The sequence below is a fragment of the Ornithodoros turicata genome, chromosome 9, assembly GCF_037126465.1.
Source record: "Ornithodoros turicata isolate Travis chromosome 9, ASM3712646v1, whole genome shotgun sequence".
NCBI classification, from domain to species: domain Eukaryota; kingdom Metazoa; phylum Arthropoda; class Arachnida; order Ixodida; family Argasidae; genus Ornithodoros; species Ornithodoros turicata.
This window is the reverse complement of record NC_088209.1, coordinates 39,292,317-39,313,409: the sequence shown is the minus strand read 5'-3', so window position 1 is coordinate 39,313,409 and position 21,093 is coordinate 39,292,317. Positions and strand designations below refer to the sequence as shown.

The window sequence follows — 21,093 nt, the reverse complement described above, 5'->3', positions numbered from 1 at the left end:
GGCACTGGTTCGCTGTCTTTGTAGCTGTCTTGCTCAGCATCTTGGTGATTATTCTGTCTTTGGCTTTCTCCAAGTACTACTTCCGAACTCGGCTACCGAGACGGCTAAGGCTACACAGAGGACGCATCAAGAAGCGTGTTTCGTCCCCAGAATTACTAACCAAAAAAGAACCACTTGTCGTCGAACCGCTACCACCAGCGCCTTCCAAACTGCCACGTCCGGAGGCATTCCGCGAACCTTCGACAGAGCCCACCTCCTACACGCCTTCAACTTCTTCGTTCAGGCAGATATCCATAAGTACCCCGTCGGCGCGGTCCGTACTCAGCGTTCGACAACCCGTACTACCTCCCAGGATACCGGCCAGGGGTGACTCCTACACAGTCAGAGCTCCGATTGGTCAACGTTACAGGCTGGTCGCTCCCACGCAACCGACGCATACCTGTACTTCGGTCATGACACGCGTTACTCGGGGCAGCCCTTCGATGACAGACCTCGAGCGCACCATGTCCGAGCCCATGCCCTTGCTGCCACTGGACAGGTCCTCGGAGACATCCACCGTCTCAATGGCACACGTTCACATGCCAGGACACCTCCACTTGGTGTCTCATCAGCACCTACCTCATCACGTTCACCCCCCATTGTCCCATCAGAGTTTTTCGTCTGAGAGACACACGCCACCCCTCTATGGTGCACCAGAAGGACCATTGCAGTGTAGGCACGACGAGGTGACAGAAGTTGTTCGCCATATCTCATCGCACACGCATTTTCTCGGAGGATCCTAGTTAACGTGACTCGAGATAAGTGCAGTCATTACGGCATTCGCAGCGAAAAGGTATAGTGGTAAAATGAGGACGACTTCTATGTAAATAACGCCTTGGAGTCAATGGCTTTGCTGGACGTTAGGGGTACCAGAATGAAGATTGTGGAAGGTTCTCAGTCAGCTCTGCCTGTACACTGTCTGAACCAGTTGGGTGCTCCTTCATAAAAGGTGCCGACGGAATATTGTGGCCATTATAATTTTTATAGTGAAAAGATCTTATAACGCAAGCTCCGTGTAAAGTGCGATCAGGCGAATTACAAAGAGGTGATTACATATACCGGCATCTGCGTTGCAATATTTTCTCCCTTGAAACATACAGAGTTTTCAGAATGTTCAGTAGAGAACGTATTTAGTTGTGTGAGCCATGTCGTAGATCGGTCCGCTTTTTCTTTCAATTGGTTCGTAAATAAATTATTTATTTGTCGTTCACGTTTGTTCACGAGTTTTGCGAGCAGTAGTCCTTTGGCAAGTTGGGAATGTTATATATACGATATAACGATAATGAATACGATATGTTCCGGACGCAGGAACCACTCGAGGTGAAGGAGGCCAAGGAGTTGCTGAAGCAGACGGAGCTGAGGTAGACCTAGATTATTTGTGATTATTAATTGTTAGTGACCTGCAGTGATGGAATAGTAGCTATTGGCAGGATATATGTTTACTCTCCCGTGTCTTGAGATATCGATAGATTGTCGGTTCAAGTTGCTTGTTGTCCACGGCGAGTTATACTTCGGGTAGTTCGCTTCAAAGTTGGCCACCACGGTCCAGTCAATCTGTTTTGAGTGCCATCGTCTAGGTCCGGCTCCAGTGGTGTACCCAGGGACGGTCTGTTGGGCAATCGCGATGGGCTACCGTGGTAATACGGTGCTTTGAATGAACGACTCGTTTACTTCTTCGCTTGTAAATCGTCTGCTGCCACCGTGCGTGCCAGCCGTAGAAATAAAACCACCTTTCTGCGTAAGTTTTTCGAGGCAAATGCTTTGCAATCGCCGAAATTCTTACGAAGTTTCGCATTCGGTGTAAGGACACAAAAGATACGAAAGAAAAGTAAGAGAAAAGGCTACGCTTTCTTACATGGTGATTTTAAGCCGGCTGACTAGAAAGCTGGCTTAATTTTCGGCGCAGCTTTTAATTTACTGCCTGTGGCGAGCAACAAGTAGTGCTCGAAACGAGATTGGTAGCCAATTGTCATCGCCAAAAATAGCCACAAATAGCCAATCCAAATTGAATCCGATTGAATCCTCGCGCGTGTGGAGAGCAGCGCGGGTTTGATTCTCTCGATTGAACGGATTCTCTGGTTTGATTCATTTCGAAAATCGTTTCAGCAACCTGATAACCAACATGGCGCAGAGAGTTGCCTTAGTTTCGCTCGTTTTTACTTTCACATGTTTCGAAGCGTCTGCTAGTAAGTGTGACATCTGTTTTTGTTGTTCCACTTGGTATGGGACACTGTGCTTTGCTGTGCAGGTTTTAGAGCGGCATTAGACGAACCAATTCAACTCGTTCGTCCCGACCTGGACCATAGGAAGCTCGTTCTAGTCAGAGAAAATATTAAGGTGATTTCCTTCGGCTTTTTGAAGTACTTCCTCCCCGTGATGACTATTCTGCGCAAAGTTTAAGAGCTTCTGCCGGCGTCCGTGTGGGCTGCTCGCATTGAGGCTCGATGTAAAGAAAGCTCATTGTCTGAGGGAACCTAGTGTTCGTTTTGTCCTATATGGCCAGTGGCACGAATGTTTGCGTTGCACGTTGAATTGTGATCGTTCGCACCTAAACTTTGCAGCTGATAACCCATATTCAAGGCCCAGTTGCTACGATCGCCGTGGTGGGCAAATTCCATTCCGGCAAGTCGTTCCTCATGAATCAGCTGATGGGCAAGTCTAAAGGTTTCGGCATTGGCCCCACTGTAAGGCCAGAGACGATGGGCATATGGATGTGGGGCCAGGTAAGCTGCCACGGTTTTCAAAAATGATCATAAAAATGCACAATCGTAATTATTTATGTAAAAGGAATGTAATATAGAACAATAGCATTTTGTGATAACCGACTGGTCATCTGCATTATTTCCTTGAAGTGTCGTGTCCTTGTCTTGCCTTGTCTTGCCTTGTCCTGTCTATGTTCTTCATGTTTTGATGATGATGTGTTCTTTGTTTTGTTTTTCTATGCCTCATTCAGTTGTATCCCTACAACATTTGGTCTGTGCCCACACCAGTTTGGTAAAATAAAATAAAAGTCCAATTGAAATTTTGTGCCCCTGTAATTTACATTTCCTTGTCTTTTGCAGCCAATGAAAATCCGCCTCCCTTCTGGAGAAGCTATTTCGCTCATATTCCTGGACACAGAAGGTACGTCTTTGTCCCTGTTTCTTCTTTTTCTCGCATCTTACTCACTAGAATGGTATCCAACTTTATCCGCAGGCTTTGCCGCAAACAATATTTCTGAGAACTACGACGCAAAGATATTTGCTGTCGCAACCCTTATCAGTTCGCACCTCATCTACAACTCCGTTAAGATAATCGATCAAGCTGATATTGACTATTTGGAATTGCTAGCACGCCGAACGCAGGTACTGCATACAGTGCATACAGTGACAACTGTGCTGATTGATCTGGTTCCCTTCCAGCTTTTTGCGCTTCGATCTCAGCTGTCGAGGGCTAAATGGAGTGATGGCTTCGTTCATGACCTCCTCAGCTTCCCCCCATTGCTCTGGGTATGTGGAAGAAAATAGTACTATATGCAAATCATTGATTGATTGATTAGTTGATGAGGTGTCATCAGGTCAACTCCTCGTGACACCTATCCTTCGCATGTGATTGCAACGACAGCAATTTCTTCCTTGCATGATCATAAAAGATACCTGTGTTTATGTAATAATACATAATGTAATAAAGCTTTAACCTCTAAAAGTGTGGGAGCAAAGTTTCATAGTGGATTCATGGGTGCAGGATGTTACGGACTTGATGCAGTTAGCTGATATATGTATTATTATATTATATTATATATTATATATATTTCAATATGTCTCACATTAAATGTAGACTCCTGTGTGTCTAATGACTTGTTGTGCATACTAGGTAATAGGCGTATCTTCTGATGTCAAGTATGTGATGCTTGCCTTTAAAGGTTGTGCAGGACTTTGTACAACAAACTTTAGACAATGAGTCCCCAACAGAATGGCTGCATCGCCTGATGAACACTCATAGTCGAGAGAGCGAAGAATACAAGATCAGTCTGCTAGGTGTGTATATCACATGCATGCTACACGCCTCGTCTTTATTTCGTTATTATTTTTACATCAATTTTCTTCGTCTGGTAGATATCTTCAAGTCCTTGGAATGTCACACCCTGTTCCTGCCCGCGGTCAAACGACTCCTGTTGGCAGACCTGTCCCAGGTACTGCCCAGTTTGCTGAGCTGATATTTCTACGTGTCTTCGGCTCAAACTTGAAATACTAGAGGCCACTACGCATGTCAGAGTGACATGCAGTTGACGCTTTCTGTGGTTTTATGCGAGTGAAGTACTCCCTGCCCCTAAAATCTGTCATCTGCTATTGTTGTATGTTGCTTTAAATTTCTAAAAAATCAGCCTGTTGTTGTGAGCGAAACTTGTAAAGCGGCATTTCTGCAATGCTCACAAATAAAATTGTAGTTGCGTTTCATGATCAGTCCGATCTCAAAGAAAACAAAATTTGTCTTCCCCCAGGCTGAGGAATCTGACTTGACGGAAGAATACATCAAGGAACGAGAAGCGTTGTCACAAAAACTAAGAAGCAGTCTCAAGCCCAAGACGAAAAATGGTCTGTCCTCCTTTCTGAGATGATTTGATTTCCTCTTTTGTTGCGACGAGACGTGTTCTTTTGTTTGCAGGGAGGCCAATAAATGGTGTCGAGCTGGCTGGTCTGTTCGAAATTCTGGTCAACGCTTCAAATGATGGCTCTCTGACTGATGTTAGTTGCTGAGTTGTTAGTTTCATTGATGATCTATGGTGTGGGTTTTTTGTGTAAAGCCTCGATTCTTTGAGGGCTGGGCATGAAAGTCATCAAGAAAGATTAGCACCGATTTTTATGGATAAGGTGCGGACAATTTCAGGTGTTTTTTGAAACAGGTTTCAACCTTTTATCAGTGCCTGCATTTAAGTGACAAGTGAGCACACATATAGGGAGAGTGAGGGGAAAATATAGCCTATAAGTGCAACAATAAGAACATTTACATTTACTGCGTTGTAGAAACTGTTTCCAGAAATATCCAGAATACTTAAAAAGATCACTGAGAGTGTCTCTTTAAATTCATAATGCTTGTCCAGGCCGGACACTTTTTATTGTTAGCAGCTTCGTGAAACATTCCTAGCCTCGCGACTCCTCTGACTGCTGATGATGGCCTCCCCTCCAGGTTCCGAGCCGCTGGAATTCTTTCGTAGAGAAAATAACTCAATCATCGACGGAGGACTGCTTGATGTTCTACGAGTCGGAAATGCGGGTGCTCTTCGCAGAGCATGATGAGGGAGCCATCAACGAGGCTGAGCTCATCGTGAGTGGCTTGCTTTGCCATAAATGATGGTACACTTGCTCCTGTAAACCTCGGCTATTTTATCTTTACGTTATTCTCTCAGGATTGGCACGAGCAAGCAATGAACAAGTCCTTTACTCTTCTCAACCAATTGTTACACGGGTGAGTGTACAACGTCGGTGTATTTTACACGAGGCAAGGTGTATGCAGGCCGGTAGAGGCAGTGTGTAAGAAGACATTAAGAAGGCTACTGAACTCCATAGTATGTGGACTGTGTGTTGCTTAGTTTGTTTAAAGCCAAACGTTTCGATGGAAGTACGAGTGCATGAGCGTCTGGTGGAGTTAGGTGTAATTTGTTGCGTTAAGTAGGCGCCCCTCTTTTGGCGCGCTCAAATCGGGAATATGACACACTTGGAGCGGCCACTAAACAGCGAAAAGCAGCTTTGGAGTGCTACACTGCTCGCTCACTGATTCCGCTTCCTGTCGTCTGCTCATGCAGAGCACAGACAAGACGACACGTTGGCTTAGTTTGAAGCTATAATAACGTTAAAATAGCCGAAAGCAGTTGTGAAGACCTTTCCTTGTAACAGCGAACGAAATGGAAAAGATAGGAATTTGTAACAGACTTCATATAGGAGCTGTTTACTTTGAACGTGACTGCATTAAAGCACTGCATTTCATGCAAATAACCAACGATATCCGTTTGGAAGTTCTCCACTAGTGAGAAGGCATAATAACAGGATAGTTAGATAAATAGATTAGTTTTCTGAAATCGAAGCATCGGGTAACATAGTGAGTCTGTATTATTTTGCCTCCGAGACCGTCCACTACAAAGGTCATCCTGCTGGCACTCAACCAGGAAGTATGTCACGGAAAATCTGAAGCACCCAGATGCTTGTCGTCTGCTTCAAAGCTCCGATTTCAAAACTGGTGCGCCGGGAGTGGCTAAAACCAAACAGCTAAAAACACAATACCAAAACCAAATAGCTACAACAAAAACCAAAATAGCTAAAACCAAAACACTAAGATCATAACAGTGCGTCCGTCCTGTAATGTTCTTAGTGTTTTTAGCGCTGGTTTTAGCTATTTTAACGAAAGCAAAATGGCGCTAACAAGCTAGTGCACGACTGCGCACTAAACCTGAGACGAGAACAGGACGAGAATTTGTCTGTACTCCTTATCTCCGGTTTAGTTTGCAAGTCAATGGCAAAGAATCAAGGAAACGGATACAGATGCCCTTTACTGCAGATGACTATAGAAGGGAAAACACCAAATCGAGATATGCAACGGCATTCGTTGTCACTGAAAATTGCAACTACAGCGTCAAGTCCTAGCTAGAGCCAGCAACGCGGAGCAGAGGCTATGCACACCAGGACGGGATGTTGCTCTCTTGTTCCCCAATTGAAATAAACTTCCGTAGCTAGAAAGCAGCTTCAGTCCTCGCCTCTGTCACACAGTCCATGTAGCACAGTAGTCAGTGAGGAATTTGCGGCAATGATTTTTATCAGGCTAATTTTTTGTGATCGATCAGGAGGGTAGTAAACCTCCATGCACGAATGTTGTGACTCCGTTGCAGACTCACCGACACGCTGGAAACAGCTACGGTCCGTCTCAGGAAGAGCATCGAGAGCACCCATGCGCGTCAACGGGACATGAACACCAAGAAAATTAAGTTATTCTGCCTCGACTTGTCTCAGAAAGAAATAGTACGTCACTCTTGCACGTAGTGTTGACGTTGTCATTCCAGCATATATCTCTCATTGCAGTTGGTTGTGGAAGAGTACCTCAAAAGCGTACAACTTCCTTTGCAAAACAGTGAACTCGAAAAACTTGCATCTGCTAAGGTGGAAGAGCAGTTGCGAGAGTTCTCTGACAAGCTCGGCAGGCTCATCTCTGAACAGGAGAAGGAGACATATAGGAAAACGTTCGTGGTGAGTTTGTTGCCAGTAAATGCGATTTTACAACCTGTGTATTTAGAACTGCTCATTGGGCATAAGTGAAAACAGCATGTCCATAGCCCTTATAGTTTTTAATGAAAAATCTGTATCGCCTAAGAAAAAGACACCCTGTATATATATATTAATACAACTTGTCAACGAATTTTGGTGCTTCTGGTTTCAGCAATCCTTAGGCCAGCTCGTGAACTCGACACTTTGGGCGAACGACCACCTTCTTGAAAAAGTCTTTGAGGCAGCAGTTGACAATGCAGCTGGTAAGAGACCTCCTGGGTACGAGTTTAGGACTTACTCTCAAAACTTTATATATGCTCCAGGCCTTGCGAGTATGCATTATTGTGTAAAACCATCTCGTACTAAACATGATGGCTGTCGGAGAAGGTACCTCAGAAGTTGACGTGATTCCGGAAAATAAGCAAATATGTCAGTGACATCTGTTGTCATCCGTATGATGCCGCACTTCTGCAAGTCAGCTTTATATAACGAAAAGTTCATAGCTGATGTGGAGTTTGTTGTTGTTGTTGTTGTTGCAGAGGCTTTTTCTATGAAGACGAAGCTCCAGGAGCCACATACTGTTGCCCAGCTGGAAAGAGCCATAAAAGAAGGAACTGATGAGGCTTTTCAGGTAGACGCTGAAGTCACAGAGCTTGATTTTTATATGAAAGTCCTGTCATAAGGAATAACTGTTTCCTATCAGGGCTATTGGAAGTAATTCATCTTAATTTGCTGTTTTTAAATGTGTAACAAATTTGCACTACAAATACATCCTGTGTTTATCAACGTATACTCGCGTTGGATTCTGATAAGTGCTGCAATGTGCAGGGTTGGTATGTAGAGCTGTGCTGTCCATCATATGGACAGTTCTGTGGTAATGTGGCCATCTTTTCTCAATTTTTTGTTTTTGCAAACAGGTATTTGATGACGAATGCACCTCGTTCAAGACAGAAAAGGACTATTCTAAACACGAAGCTCTGCTGAAGGTAAAAGATAACTTCGGTGCTATATTTTTGCAAACGTGCGTTTTTGTGCAGCATAATTTTTTATTGTTCGCGTTTCCGTTCATGCTCAGGAGATCATCAACAGAGAAATCGAGAAACTGAAGAAAGAGAACGAGAGGCTGGTGTCGCATTTAATCGCCTCTACCGTAAGTTTCTTTTCATTGTGACATTTAGATTTAGATTCGCGGCGGCTTGTCATACTAGGGAAAGTACAGCTCATTCAGCTTGTCCGCAGCGGGTTGTCAGGGTGCACCACCCTGAGAGAGGTTCCAATAGTTGAGCATCTTTGGCGTGAGCACGTTGTTCTGTTTAAAAATGATGAAACTCCTATAGCTAAGGTAACGGAGGGCTACAACAGACGCGCATTGAGCTTGATCCAGGACCTTGCATGTCCTGTGTCTGTTTTTCACCCTTTTGACTGCAGGATTTGCCACTTTTAAAAGAATACTGTACCAACTAGACCAACATTTGCATCTTCTGATTTGCCACCTTAGCATAGCTTTGTGATCTTCTGTACATACTCCTTTTAGAGTTTGGCTTAATTACGACAATGTGGTTGATGGACATGATGAGACGGCACATGAAAATGTTGCTCCCAAGAGATGCTTGAAGTTGGACCTCTAAAAGGAGATGCCAGATTTGAGATGGCAGAATCTGCTGAATGTGCAGCATGTCACAGACAGGGATATTCGTAGGATTTTTGTAGGGTGTACTGGGGAATGTTGCAAGATTTTGGGGGGTGTGCTGGGACAATCCCCGGTCACAGCTGATGTCAAGATATCGTACGCACTTTCAGGCGAGCAAGCTCTCCGCAAACTACGAGGACCAAACGGGGCCTTCTCATCTCTCACTCCCAGTCAACGACACCGAACTGGACATAAGGTATGTGCGTGCCCGTGCTATTACATCAACGAAAGAGACTGTGTTTGCGTGGGGCGTACTTTTATGCAGACATACCAGAGGCATCACTATTTCATGTGCATAGATAGAGAGACATTGTCACACCAGCACCACCTATTTGCATAAAACACAAACTAACATCATATCAAGCAGTGATTTATCCAGATCCCCTTACACCCCCGTAACAACCCCCAAAAAACCCATCAAATGTTCAGTGCCACCCCCCCTAACTTTTTCACCTGTGTACCCCTCACAGGAGGTGCCCCTGTGATTTCAGCTTTAGACACATGTCAGTAATGATATGTTAAGCTGTAATGACGCAAGTATAATAATGACCCCCCCCCCCCCCCCTGCCCCTAATTTTTTCTAACACCACTCCATGCTTTGGATTCTGGATAAACCACTGATATAAAGCTTTTCTGTTTTGGTATAATACCGACACAGTGCAGAAATTGACGTCGCAATTGGTGTGGATATTGGGAAGGCCAGGTTGGACTACTTATTCAGCTCACGGACGCCACCTACATCGCTTCCATATTTCGAGGGGGGGTCTGTGGGGACTTTAAATGGGGGAGGAGGCATTTCTCTTTCCCAAATGCACTACCAGAGGCACGATTTTTGAGGGGCGGGGGTGTTGAACCACCTACACACACACCCCTGGCTACAACCCATGCAGGAGAGCATTGCATGTGCATTCACACTTTACACGTGAGCTGCAACGTATGCCCAGGGATCGGAACCGAAACTGAACCCGAACCGAAAACCGAAAAAAAAACGTTATTTTCTGACGAACCCAAACCGAACCGAACCCGAACAATTTTTTTGCTTGTCCTGAGCCGAACCGGAACTGAACCGAAAAAAATTGATACGGTTACCGGTTCAGGAATCGGTTCAGAGGTGAATTAATTGTACTACTGACTGACCTTTTTTTTGCTCACCTGAACGGTTATCTCACACCTTTCTCTTACAATCGTGTACGGTGAGCGTAAGCTTGCTTGCACGTAGCAAAATTACTGCCCGTTAGCAAAATTACTGCCCAAAATTACGCAAAATTACTGCCCGGTTTAACCGGGGACCGGTTAAACCGACGCCGAAAAAAGTAACTGTTCCAGTCCCTGTAAATGCCCCGACCGCTGACAGATTTTTTTTGTCTGTGTATGTGCGGGGGGGGGGGGGGGGGGGGTTCTCCCTGAGCCGAACCCGAACCAAACCGATATACCTGAACCGGTTCAAGCTGATAATTTCGGTTCAGCGGAGCTAAACCTGAACCGAACCAATATGTCTGAACCCGAACCCGACCGAAAAAAATACCGGTTCCGATCCCTGCGTGTGCCAGACGTCAAGAGACATGCTTCTTTTCTCGAAGATTACAAGGTGAAGGGGACAACATGCGCGCGGAGTTCGGACGCACCCTCGAAGACTTCAGCGTGTTTCCTACTTACCGCAGTGCCTTCAAAGACCTCACGGTAATCCGTCGTCTAATACCTCTGTCAGACCAGCAAAAGTAAATAAATTTTGTTCACATTACGCAGGAACGAATAGCGGCGGTAGACAAACAGCGTCGTGCGGAGAACGTGGAAGCCCTGAAACAAGTAGTCTACGAGCCCCTGAAACGTGCCAAGCAGGTCATACTGGTCTCTGCAGACATGTACACGACAGAGTTCAAGCTACGTGGCTTTGTATGTACTATCACACTTCGCAGTGTACGTGTAGTTCAAGCTCTCCCGACCATCCAATCTCGCAGATAATGCAGGTTTGCCTCCTGCAACTGGATGAAGGAAAGCCAAAGTTCTGGCAGGACGAACTGAAGCGGAACATTGTCATGAGCTTCATGAACACAGACGAGGAACTGAGCAAGCGCATTCGTCAGGTGAAGGGGCTGTGGTCAAGTTTTCTTGGCTTCTTTCAGTGGCTGCTGTGGCTCGTAGGATGGTGATCCATGCATCGCGTCGATCTAGCCCATAAGATGAACTTCTTTTAAAATGAACAAATGAAGTGACAATGGTGGCATATCTGCCTGAAAGTGCGATATTTATTTATTTGTACATACTCCAGAGATGCATTCTTAAAATAATAAAATATTCGATAACATTTTACAGAACAAACACTTCCAGTGGTTGCGGACGGCTTGCGTGCTGAGGTAATTGGTACGCCCACTGTAGTACATAACATTACCGCAATCGATGCGTTGTTTGGAATCGAAGTGCAGATCACGATAAATTTTATGAAATCTGTTACCAGGGAGAGTATTTGAGTTACAAATTTGTGTTGGTGCAATCTGCCATTGGTACAGATACATACGCTTTTATAGTGCCCACCAGCATATCTTCATTGGTCATCATATTTCTTACTTTTATTCGTTGCCATCGGTTAGCCTAGCACTCCACAAGAAGCCTGTAGACATGCCCACGTGCTCCATAACTGTTCATTCCTGGTGGAAACAACCACATTGTGCTCAACAAAGGGGTTCTGGATATGCCATTGTCTTCTGTAACAGGGATTATACCTGAACTTCACCACATAGCACGCTCCTAGCCAACCATCATCTCAAGTGATATCGTTATCTGCCCTGATTTGTTGAAAACAGGGGGCGTACGCCTTTTTTGTGACAATTACGAACAGCATAAGTGTCACAGAAAAGGCGTACGCCCCCCGTTTTCAACAAATCAGGCCAGATAACGATATCATTTGAGATGATGGTTGGCTAGGAGCGTGCTATGTGGTGAAGTTCATTTTTAAGAGTGTAGGGAACATGAGAGAACTGATGTTCTGAGGCTGGAACAACATATAAATGCCGCTTGCGTCGATCCCGTCGTATGAGTGAGAAAAATGTAAGAGTGAAAGAGGGATGAGTGAGAGAGAGTGGTTATATTTGTCCCTTCAGATGACGCGCCCTTGAGAGTCGCTGGGGAGGTGTGTTAGCTTAGCTCAATTGGTAAGGGCCCTAGACTGGTAATCCAGATGATGTGGGTTCGAGTCCTACAGCTGGCTAACCTTTTCAGTGACTTCCATCTCTCATTATACCTAGGGCCTCGTGCTTGGGGATTAGACCTGGTAAAATCTGCTTTTTACCCCCTAAATCATCATCATCATCACTGAGAGCAAAACACACATAAACAACAAAACTCAAACTAACTTGGCAAAGTGCCAATTCAGCAGCTGGAGGACATCAGCATGGCTGTTGTGGATCTTCTGTTCATCTACAATGGAAGGTTTATTTTCATATTAAACCCAAAAATATGCTTTTCCAGTCAATGATACCCAGCTTTGATTTTTTACCCCCCAACCCGACTTTAAAAACCATATAACCCAAAAACACAAAGCCCCCCTAACAAATGGTCAGTTGGTTTCCTAGAGCTTTAGTTGGGAATGAGAAATCTTCGGAACTTCAGTGGCCAACTGAGGTAAAGTCCATGACAGTGAGTTAATGCCTTTGTAAATGGTAAGAATGGGTGTGCAAACACATGAAATTCTGCCACTCACATAATTCTGCATAAAATTCTGCTGCTCCACAGTGCCCATATGACAGGTGTAAGACACCGGAAGAGCATGATCCATGCACAAGGAACTTGTCTTGACAGCAAGGAGTACAGCAAACACATTTTATTACCCCCATGACACCCCCAGAACAAACTTAAATAACCTAGACAAGAAAAATTTGCCTTTGTACATGGAAAGGTCCCTGGTCGGGACAAGAGTTCGTGGAAACACTGCATGGGATGAGATGGATGATGACGACCGTGAAAGTTTCCTCTTGAAGTGTTCCACCATTTCATGAAAGTCTCTAAGCCTTGCACGCACATTACAACTCGTCTTTCGTCTCCTCTCCCGTTGGCGGAGGCGCTCCGCCAGCGTACAGCTTGGCGATGATGGGCTGGACCACTTCTTCCAGCTCTTTCTTTTGAGCCTTGAACTCCTCAGAGTCTGCCTCAGCATTCTTCTCCAGCCACTTGATCTTCTCATCAACGGCCTCCTCGATTTTCTTCTTCTCGTCGGCGCTCAACTTGGCTCCCAGCTTCTCCTTGTCTCCGATCTGGTTCTTGAGAGAGTAGGCGTACGACTCGAGCTCGTTACGAGACTCCACCTTCTCCTTCACCTTCTTGTCTTCATCCGCGAACTTCTCCGCATCCTTGATCATGTTCTCGATGTCTTCGGGCGTCAGACGGTTGTGATCGTTGGTGATCGTGATCTTCTCCTTGTTGCCCGTTCCCTTGTCTTCGGCGCTCACCTTCAGAATACCGTTGACGTCGATTTCAAAGGTCACCTCGATCTGCGGAACGCCTCGCGGAGCCGGAGGGATGCCCTTCAGGTCGAACTTGCCGAGCTGGTGGTTGTCCTTCGTCAGGGGACGTTCACCTTCGAACACCTGGATGGTGACGGTGTGCTGGTCGTCGGATGCCGTGGAGAAGATCTGACTCTTCTTGGTCGGGATGACGGTGTTTCGTGGAATCAACTTGGTCATCACACCACCAACTGTCTCGATACCAAGGGTGAGGGGGTTGACATCCAGGAGGACGAGGTCACCTGTATCTTCTTCACCACCGAGAACTCCGGCTTGTACGGCAGCACCGTAGGCAACAGCCTCGTCGGGGTTGATGCCGCGGGTGGGCTCCTTGCCGTTGAAGAACTCCTTCACCAGCTGCTGGACCTTGGGGATCCTGGTTGAGCCACCGACGAGGACGATTTCGTCGATGTCCTTCTTCTGGAGGTCCGCATCTTCCAGGACCTTCTGGACGGGCTTCAGGGTGGAGCGGAACAGGTCCATGTTCAGTTCTTCGAACTTTGCACGGGTGAGGGTCTCACTGAAGTCCTCGCCCTCAAAGAAGGACTCAATCTCAATGCGGGCCTGGTGAGCAGAGGACAGAGTTCTCTTGGCCTTCTCAACCTCCCTGCGGAGCTTCTGCACGGCACGGTTGTCCTTGCGGACATCTTTTCCGGTTTTCTTCTTGTACAGCTTGATGAAGTGCTCCATGACACGCTGGTCAAAGTCTTCACCACCTGTTGAAGATCAAGAGACTAAGTTAAGTACTGTTGCAAATGGTTCATGTTGATCACAACTGTCTGCATCCCGGTGTCATACACATACTAACCCAAGTGAAGAGTGGATACTTCAACTTACCAAGATGAGTGTCACCGTTGGTAGAGACCACCTCGAAGACTCCGTTGTCAATCGTCAAGAGGGACACATCAAAGGTTCCTCCTCCCAAATCAAAGACCAGGATGTTCTTTTCGCCTTCCTTCTTGTCCAACCCGTACGCAATGGCGGCTGCCGTCGGTTCGTTGATGATCCTCATGACGTTGAGTCCGGCAATCACTCCAGCATCCTTGGTAGCTTGGCGCTGAGCATCGTTGAAGTAGGCCGGCACAGTCACCACCGCGTGGGTCACCTTCTTGCCCAAGTACGACTCCGCAGTTTCCTTCATCTTCGTGAGAACCATGGCGGAGATCTCCTCTGGAGCAAAGAGCTTGTTGCCCTGTCCGGTCTGGACCTGGATGTGGGGCTTGCTGTTCTTGTCGGATACCGTGAACGGGAAGTATTTGATGTCGTGCTGCACCGAGGGGTCGCTCCATTCTCGTCCAATCAGACGCTTGGCATCAAAGACGGTGTTTTCAGGGTTGCTAGTCAGCTGGTTCTTCGCAGCATCACCGATGAGACGCTCGCCCTCGGCGGTGAATGCCACGTAAGATGGAGTGATTCGGTTGCCTTGGTCGTTGGCGATGATTTCTACACGGCCGTTCTTAAAAACACCCACACTGAAAAAAAAAAAAAACATGTTTACGTGAGTACAGGGGAAAAAATGCCATCATAAATTACAATACGGCACATGATGTTAAGGGTGGCTGAAATGAATCAACAATATATTTTGTGCACAAACTTGTTTTGAGAATTTAGGTAGAATTTACCGTTATTTGTCTCGAATTTCAACCACCATTACTTTCCCGAAAGTTTGTTACGGCGTCGATGTGAAGTTTGTGCAGCGGCAACGCAATGGGTCAACAAAGGGGCTTACCAAGAGTACGTCGTGCCCAAGTCGATACCGATTACAGTGCCTACATTGTCCTTGTCCTTCGAATCTGACTCCTTCTTCGCACTGGCAATGACGACGGCGAAAAGTGCTACCGTCAAGCACCGTAGTACCCGCTGCATCGCAAATGCTTCGCAAAACCTGAAACAAGACAAAACAACCGGCTTCATGAAGGCGGAACGGGAGAGGTCAACTCCACGTCACTATGACCGGCGGGCCGGCCGGACTGATACGCCTGCAATTACATTCCTAGCAGGTCGTCTTCAGGCGCATTTTCAATATCAGACCAATGAACTTGAACTTTATTTATCGCTCTTAGATTTCTTGTACTTGAGAAGTAAATTTATGGTTGACGAGTGTTAAAGAGACAGACACCACAAAGTTTCTGGACACCTCGATGAAAGACGAGAAAATGAGATGCCAAAAGTGAATGAGCAAAAAAGCAGAAAACAGCTGCTACACTAAATCGAGTAAAGTTCGTGACGCTCGCAGATGTAACTCGGACACCGGTAACGTAGAAATCGCGCGGCGCAGAAAAGCAACACAGTGTACTCACAGGCTCGATCACAAGATGATACTCCCTCGTAGTACACCTGAGGAACGCCGCAGAAATTTACTTTAGTTCGCTCAGTTAAAACTACCAAGTTCAGTCTATCCGCTCGTGAATCAGACAACACAGAAATGACACCGCATGTGCTATAAGGACTACATTACTCGGCGTGTCGGCTTCTGATTGGCTGAAGTAGTGATGATCACGAACTCTCATTGGCTGAATGGGGGGCACGTGGTACTACCAGTAAGCGACACGTTGCATAGCCTGAATGTATTACCGGTATTGCACTGTCAAAAAAATTGAATAGTTCTAGTGTAATACACTTCCGCTATTTCATTATCAAACGCGATTCAAATTAAAGGACATCTAAACTTAAACGGAATTGCGTCAAGAATCTGTGTTTTGCATCGCCGGTATTCAGTGCACAAGTGTATTAATACGCTGCATGTTGAAAACTATTAAAAAAAAGGAAAAACAAACACGCGACTAGCTACGATTCCCGCGAATTTCTCACGCAATTTCCATACGGACCAATAACTCCTTGCGGGATACGAAGGGCCGTACGAACAGCTGACCGCTTATCTTTGCCACAGCGCTCCGGAAGTCTCTCGAAGGTTCTGGTTTTGCTTGGAAATAGCTGGAAGTCTGGTGCCCATACACAGCATTTCACGGTTTCACCAACGCTGGTTAATTTTGAACCGAGATCTGTTGCTGTTGAAAGCACTCAAAATCTTCTTTAGAAACATTGGTTGGAGACGCGATGAATGTTTCAGTGCCAATAACTCCCTTTAATGAAGCAGAGTTAAGCGTTAAATTCAAGTTAAGGGACCATTGACCTCGGTTCAAATATGTTAATCGGCGTTGGTGAAACTGGGTTAACTTTTTCTTTTTTGAGGCAGTTTCTGACAATCCCATTTATACAAAGAGGATCGAGGGTCATCACGATCAAATGAAACGTATGTCCATTCGATAACGGGTTCTGTTGATAACGAAATGTTATGATCATAAATCAAGCTGTTTAGAACGCATTGGTGATATGTGTATTTTCAATGTTTTCATGGTCCGAGTAGCTTTGCAAGTTGTTAATGTTTGTGTGGCCACGAAGTTATGATTGTTTGGTTGGTTTTCTTTCTCGTGATCGTCATTTTTCGTGGGCATTTTTCTACTTCTTTTTTTTTTTCTTTCGCTCTCTCTCCTTAGTAACGTCATAACAAACATTTCATAGCTATATATCCACGAATCCCGACTGGTGTCCCAGGCTGTTTTGTTTTCCTAAATCAATCGGAGGAGGACAGTAATGTGTGAGTGAGCGATCCATAAAATACACGTCAGCTTCACACAATGATGACGTGCCATAAGCTAAATTAAAAGCACTCCTCACAATGCAACAATTCATTGGGCCTGATTAATGCACAGTGATATGAAAATAACACCCGTACCACAACCGAGCGGACTTAGTCGTGCTGAAGACTGAGAGGTGGTGGGTTCGAACCCTGCCACCGGCTGTGCTGTCCGAGTTTTCCGAAGACCTTCCAGACGAATGTGTGCATAGTTCCCCCCGAAGTCGGCCCTGAACGCATACTGACCCCCTACTCCCCATCCCTTCCTCTCTCCATCTGTCCACATGTGTACGCCGCTCATAGCTACAGTTGATTCGCGGCGCAAACACGAATTTAAAAAAAAAAAAATCACCACTTTCCAAGCCGTTGGTTAACTTGGAGCAGCACGTAGTTTTTCTTCATTTGTTTATGTATTTACTGTAAGAAGTCCGCGTGCGAATATATTGTTTTGATATTGATTTTGATATTGTTTGCTTCATATACTCTTCAGAAGCTATCCAGTCGAAAAAGAGAAAAAGAAATCAAATGAATCGAAAGAGCCGAATATATTAGAACAGTTCCGATGCTGCACTGTTCACATTTGCTTTGGCTATGTTCTTCTTTGTTTATGTTGTCCTTTACCTTATTGTTTATCCTTTTTCTTGCTTATCTTGTTTACGTCCTTTGGCTGTAGTCTTCGCCTCGGTTCACTCTAAAGGGGGCGCAAGAAGCGCCCACGTGAGTCGGTGGACCAATAGAAATCGCGCTAAATGCATGAAATAGCGAGGAGGGTAAGAAAAGAGTGAGGGCGGTGTGAGCGCAACAGATTTGAAGTGGAGTGTGGAGTCATGGTGTGGCGTTTGAGTGGGTATGCTGGAAGGAACCTTCGTATGGAAATTTTGTAAGTTGCATTTTTCGCTGCTTTGCGAATTCTTGCGTACGTGTACCGCATATTCTTCAGCCTGTTACTTGTGGACCATTTTAGTAGCATTAAATATAATGAATCACCGTTCTTATAGTTATAAACCGACTGGCAGCATGACTTTATAAATCCTCGTTGAGATTCGTACAGCCCAAACAAACTACAACGCGAAATGGAAACTTGTTTGTTAATATATACTCATAAAATAATCCCAGATGCAAAATCTTGTCGCACGTCGTAGATGCGTTTGGATTGTGGTGCACTGTTTACACGTGTTGCGGCTGAGCGCCTTTTATGATGAACCGTACCATTCTGAAAGACCCTGTGGAATATCAGTATGGAATGTATTAGCTCTATCTGACCCATAATTGTAATTGATTTTTTTTTTATACGTCGGAATCTACAATCGGTAACAGTATTTTCTTTTCGCAGATAGCAGCAGCGAGAAGAAATGGCACATACATCGCTCGGTGAGTATTGCTAGACTTTGTCTGATCGGACTGTATGATGACATAAAAGTGGGAATCTATATGATTACCGTGATTCCACTATATTTTGAAAACTGAAGGCTTTTGGAAGCATTCGGTTCAGCATCGGCAGATGTGGAGTGTTTCAACTAATCCCTCGCTATCCGTTTGCAGATCACACCTTTGACGGTTTCCTTGTGCTCCATCACTTGGTAAGTGCGTTGATTGATGTAGGGATTACGGAAGAATTAGATCTGTGCTCCAGAACTTAATAACTGAGAACGTAGTAGGCTCGTGAAGCCTAACCCGATATGGAGGCCGCCATTTTGTGAAACGTCAAGGAGGAATAGCGACCTCTCAAGGGCCCTAACGGAAATGGATAAAGATTACAAATGAAACATCACTTTCAAACTATGATGACAATGAACTCTCTCACTGATTTTGGGATGACAGTTAAACTCTGACTCTCACTCTCTTACCTGCTGCGTAGCTACTTGAGCAATTTCAGTTCAAATCGTCAGTTCTTCTGTTCTTTTTGTGCAGGGAATTGACACAGGTTGAGTCAAGGACTGCTGTTTCTGCTACTGCATAGGTATATATATCTTACACTGATGTTGTTTACTAAGTGAATGTGATGATAGCATAGTTCAGCAGATTGTCTCTGACGAATATTTTTCGCCCCTATCTGAATAACGCTCGATTCTTCTTCGTGTGGCTGCATTTCTTCTGGTAGTAACATCTACTCTTTCATGTTTCAGAGTTGACGATACAAGCTACTCTGGCCAACATGTTCACACACTCGCAAGGTAATTCCAGTACCATTCCTAACTGTTTGTGGTCCCCAGTACATTACTGCGACTGCATTATGATGATCTAGTGTTTATTGTTTGAGTATTTGCTACTCCAGAGTGCTCGATGAGGATTTCTACATGGCTGAAGTTGATTTGGTTTTGTTTGTTTTTCTCATATTCTGCACACATTTCTTACAACTGACGCTTTTATTTCAGGGTTCATTGGTTGGCGCATTGAGCTTTGCACTTTCTCCATGCTTTCTGAGGTACCTATTAATTTTGCTTCCTAGCCCTCGTGGTGGAATGATGCTGTTGTATTTGCTACTCAAGAGTGATCGATGATTTCACAATGCATATTCTGAACGAAATTAACCTGCTTGATGATTATATGAACAGGCTTCTCGAATTGATGAGCTTGTCTTTGCAGGTTTTCACCGCAGCACTATTGATGATGCACTGTTGAAAGGGAGACAGTCAACTGGAGGTAACTGTTTTTCCTTGTTTATTTTACTGGTCTCTACTGTGATGATTAACCAACGGTTCAGATATTAGTGACGAATTTCCACCAAGATCTCTGACCTTCCCTTCTTGTTGAAGAGGCTGGCCTTTAGCTTTGGTATTTCATTTTCATTTTTTCTTTTGTAGGATCCCACATTGCTGATTTGCTGCTTAGTGTATCCACACTTAGGTATGTATTGGCATTCACTTGTTGTATAGCTTGTAATCCTGTCAGCTTTTTCTAAATGATTTTGTGCTGTTGTCAGCGTTGCTAGTACTGTGCAACAAACTTTCAGGCAGACGATATTTTCAACAGTTGGCAGGTGCAATTTGTTTGTGATGCAATTTTCCTATTGAGTATTTGCTATCTGAAGATATGTGACGACTGCAGTTTGTTCTGATCTTTTAGCTCTTCTGGGTATATATCTATATTTGTGGATGGAGTTATTAAACCTTTTGTTCATATCTGTGGTGCAGGTCGGGGTCGTGTACTCAGGTGGGAACTTTTGAGGTGGGTATTTTTCGTTACTGTAGCACACGTTTTGATAGTGATGAAAACAACTTCATGTAGATAGGGACAACTGAACTCTAGTGATGTGAAGTTTCCTCTGATGCATTTGCTTGCTAATCAGTGATTTTTTAATGTGCATTTTCTGACGAGTACATTCTCTTTCAGGTAAGTTGGATGAACCTAACCTTCGGGAAATGCAGAGGGATATTTTTTTTTTTTCCTGTGTATGGCAAATAAAGTTCTTCCAGCCAAAGTATATTGGCATTAGTCTTTTGTCACTCCTGTTGAGGTTCCTGTGATGCCTGCAGCTGAAGTATGGATATGTGCAAACATAATTGCCCTGAGTATTGGCATATTTCATGAGAAGTGGTAAGGTGTTGTAATACTGCTGCAGGATTTCCCATAATTTATTGTACTTCATGAGAATCTTAAGGACACAACAAAAAAAATCAGATCACTGTGTTCCAAATTATTTGTTTGTACATTGCATAGCATTACTTCAGAGCATTGCACCGCAGTCTCGAAGCATGGGCGTCAGCTGATTGCGCTTGAGTAGATCTGTCAGGTCGCTGCAGCCCCCAACGCTTTGGTGGTTGATGAATATTCTTGGGACCTAAGTAGAAGAGCCTTGTAGTTAAAAACTTTCACGGTAGCTTCCCTATCTGATCCATATAATTACGATTGAATAACTGCTGCTTACAGTACTAGCGCCGGTTATTTGGCCGAGTACCTGCTGAATTTCGCCTACATCAGACTGCCTGTCTAGCTGATCTAACTCAACTGCATGATACGGGATGTGCAAATCTTCGAATATCTGCGCTGGTCCAAAAG

General features: G+C 44.9%; 2 protein-coding genes, 1 long non-coding RNA gene and 1 other non-coding gene across 4 annotated transcripts; 3 read left to right on the top strand and 1 right to left on the bottom strand.

Annotated features, from left to right (window-relative positions):
- Nucleotides 1-2,059: 2,059 nt before the first annotated feature.
- LOC135369483 (guanylate-binding protein 2-like) lies at nucleotides 2,060-11,268 on the top strand. The gene is made up of 20 exons (XM_064603067.1): nucleotides 2,060-2,225; nucleotides 2,288-2,376; nucleotides 2,601-2,762; nucleotides 3,102-3,162; nucleotides 3,235-3,383; nucleotides 3,441-3,527; nucleotides 3,941-4,055; nucleotides 4,134-4,210; nucleotides 4,520-4,613; nucleotides 4,684-4,763; nucleotides 5,206-5,343; nucleotides 5,426-5,484; nucleotides 6,899-7,028; nucleotides 7,089-7,253; nucleotides 8,150-8,257; nucleotides 8,347-8,421; nucleotides 9,072-9,157; nucleotides 10,542-10,641; nucleotides 10,708-10,854; nucleotides 10,920-11,268. The coding sequence occupies exons 1-20, from the start codon at nucleotides 2,162-2,164 to the stop codon at nucleotides 11,109-11,111; spliced, it is 2,178 nt and encodes a 725-aa protein (XP_064459137.1). The 5' UTR covers nucleotides 2,060-2,161; the 3' UTR covers nucleotides 11,112-11,268.
- Nucleotides 11,269-12,763: 1,495 nt separating this feature from the next.
- LOC135368885 (endoplasmic reticulum chaperone BiP) lies at nucleotides 12,764-15,905 on the bottom strand. Its single transcript, XM_064602430.1, has 4 exons — nucleotides 15,758-15,905; nucleotides 15,187-15,342; nucleotides 14,295-14,929; nucleotides 12,764-14,173 (listed from the first exon to the last, which is right to left on the bottom strand). Exons 2-4 carry the CDS (start codon nucleotides 15,321-15,323, stop codon nucleotides 12,978-12,980), a joined length of 1,968 nt encoding a protein of 655 aa, XP_064458500.1. The 5' UTR covers nucleotides 15,324-15,342; nucleotides 15,758-15,905; the 3' UTR covers nucleotides 12,764-12,977.
- A 3,179-nt stretch (nucleotides 15,906-19,084) lies between these two features.
- Nucleotides 19,085-19,159, top strand: LOC135369535 (small nucleolar RNA snR60/Z15/Z230/Z193/J17). Its single transcript, XR_010415101.1, has one exon. It is a non-coding gene; the product is annotated as a small nucleolar RNA snR60/Z15/Z230/Z193/J17 (small nucleolar RNA).
- An 89-nt stretch (nucleotides 19,160-19,248) lies between these two features.
- On the top strand, nucleotides 19,249-20,520 carry LOC135368884 (uncharacterized). The gene is made up of 2 exons (XR_010414889.1): nucleotides 19,249-19,737; nucleotides 19,899-20,520. It is a non-coding gene; the product is annotated as an uncharacterized LOC135368884 (long non-coding RNA).
- The last annotated feature ends 573 nt before the right edge of the window (nucleotides 20,521-21,093 follow it).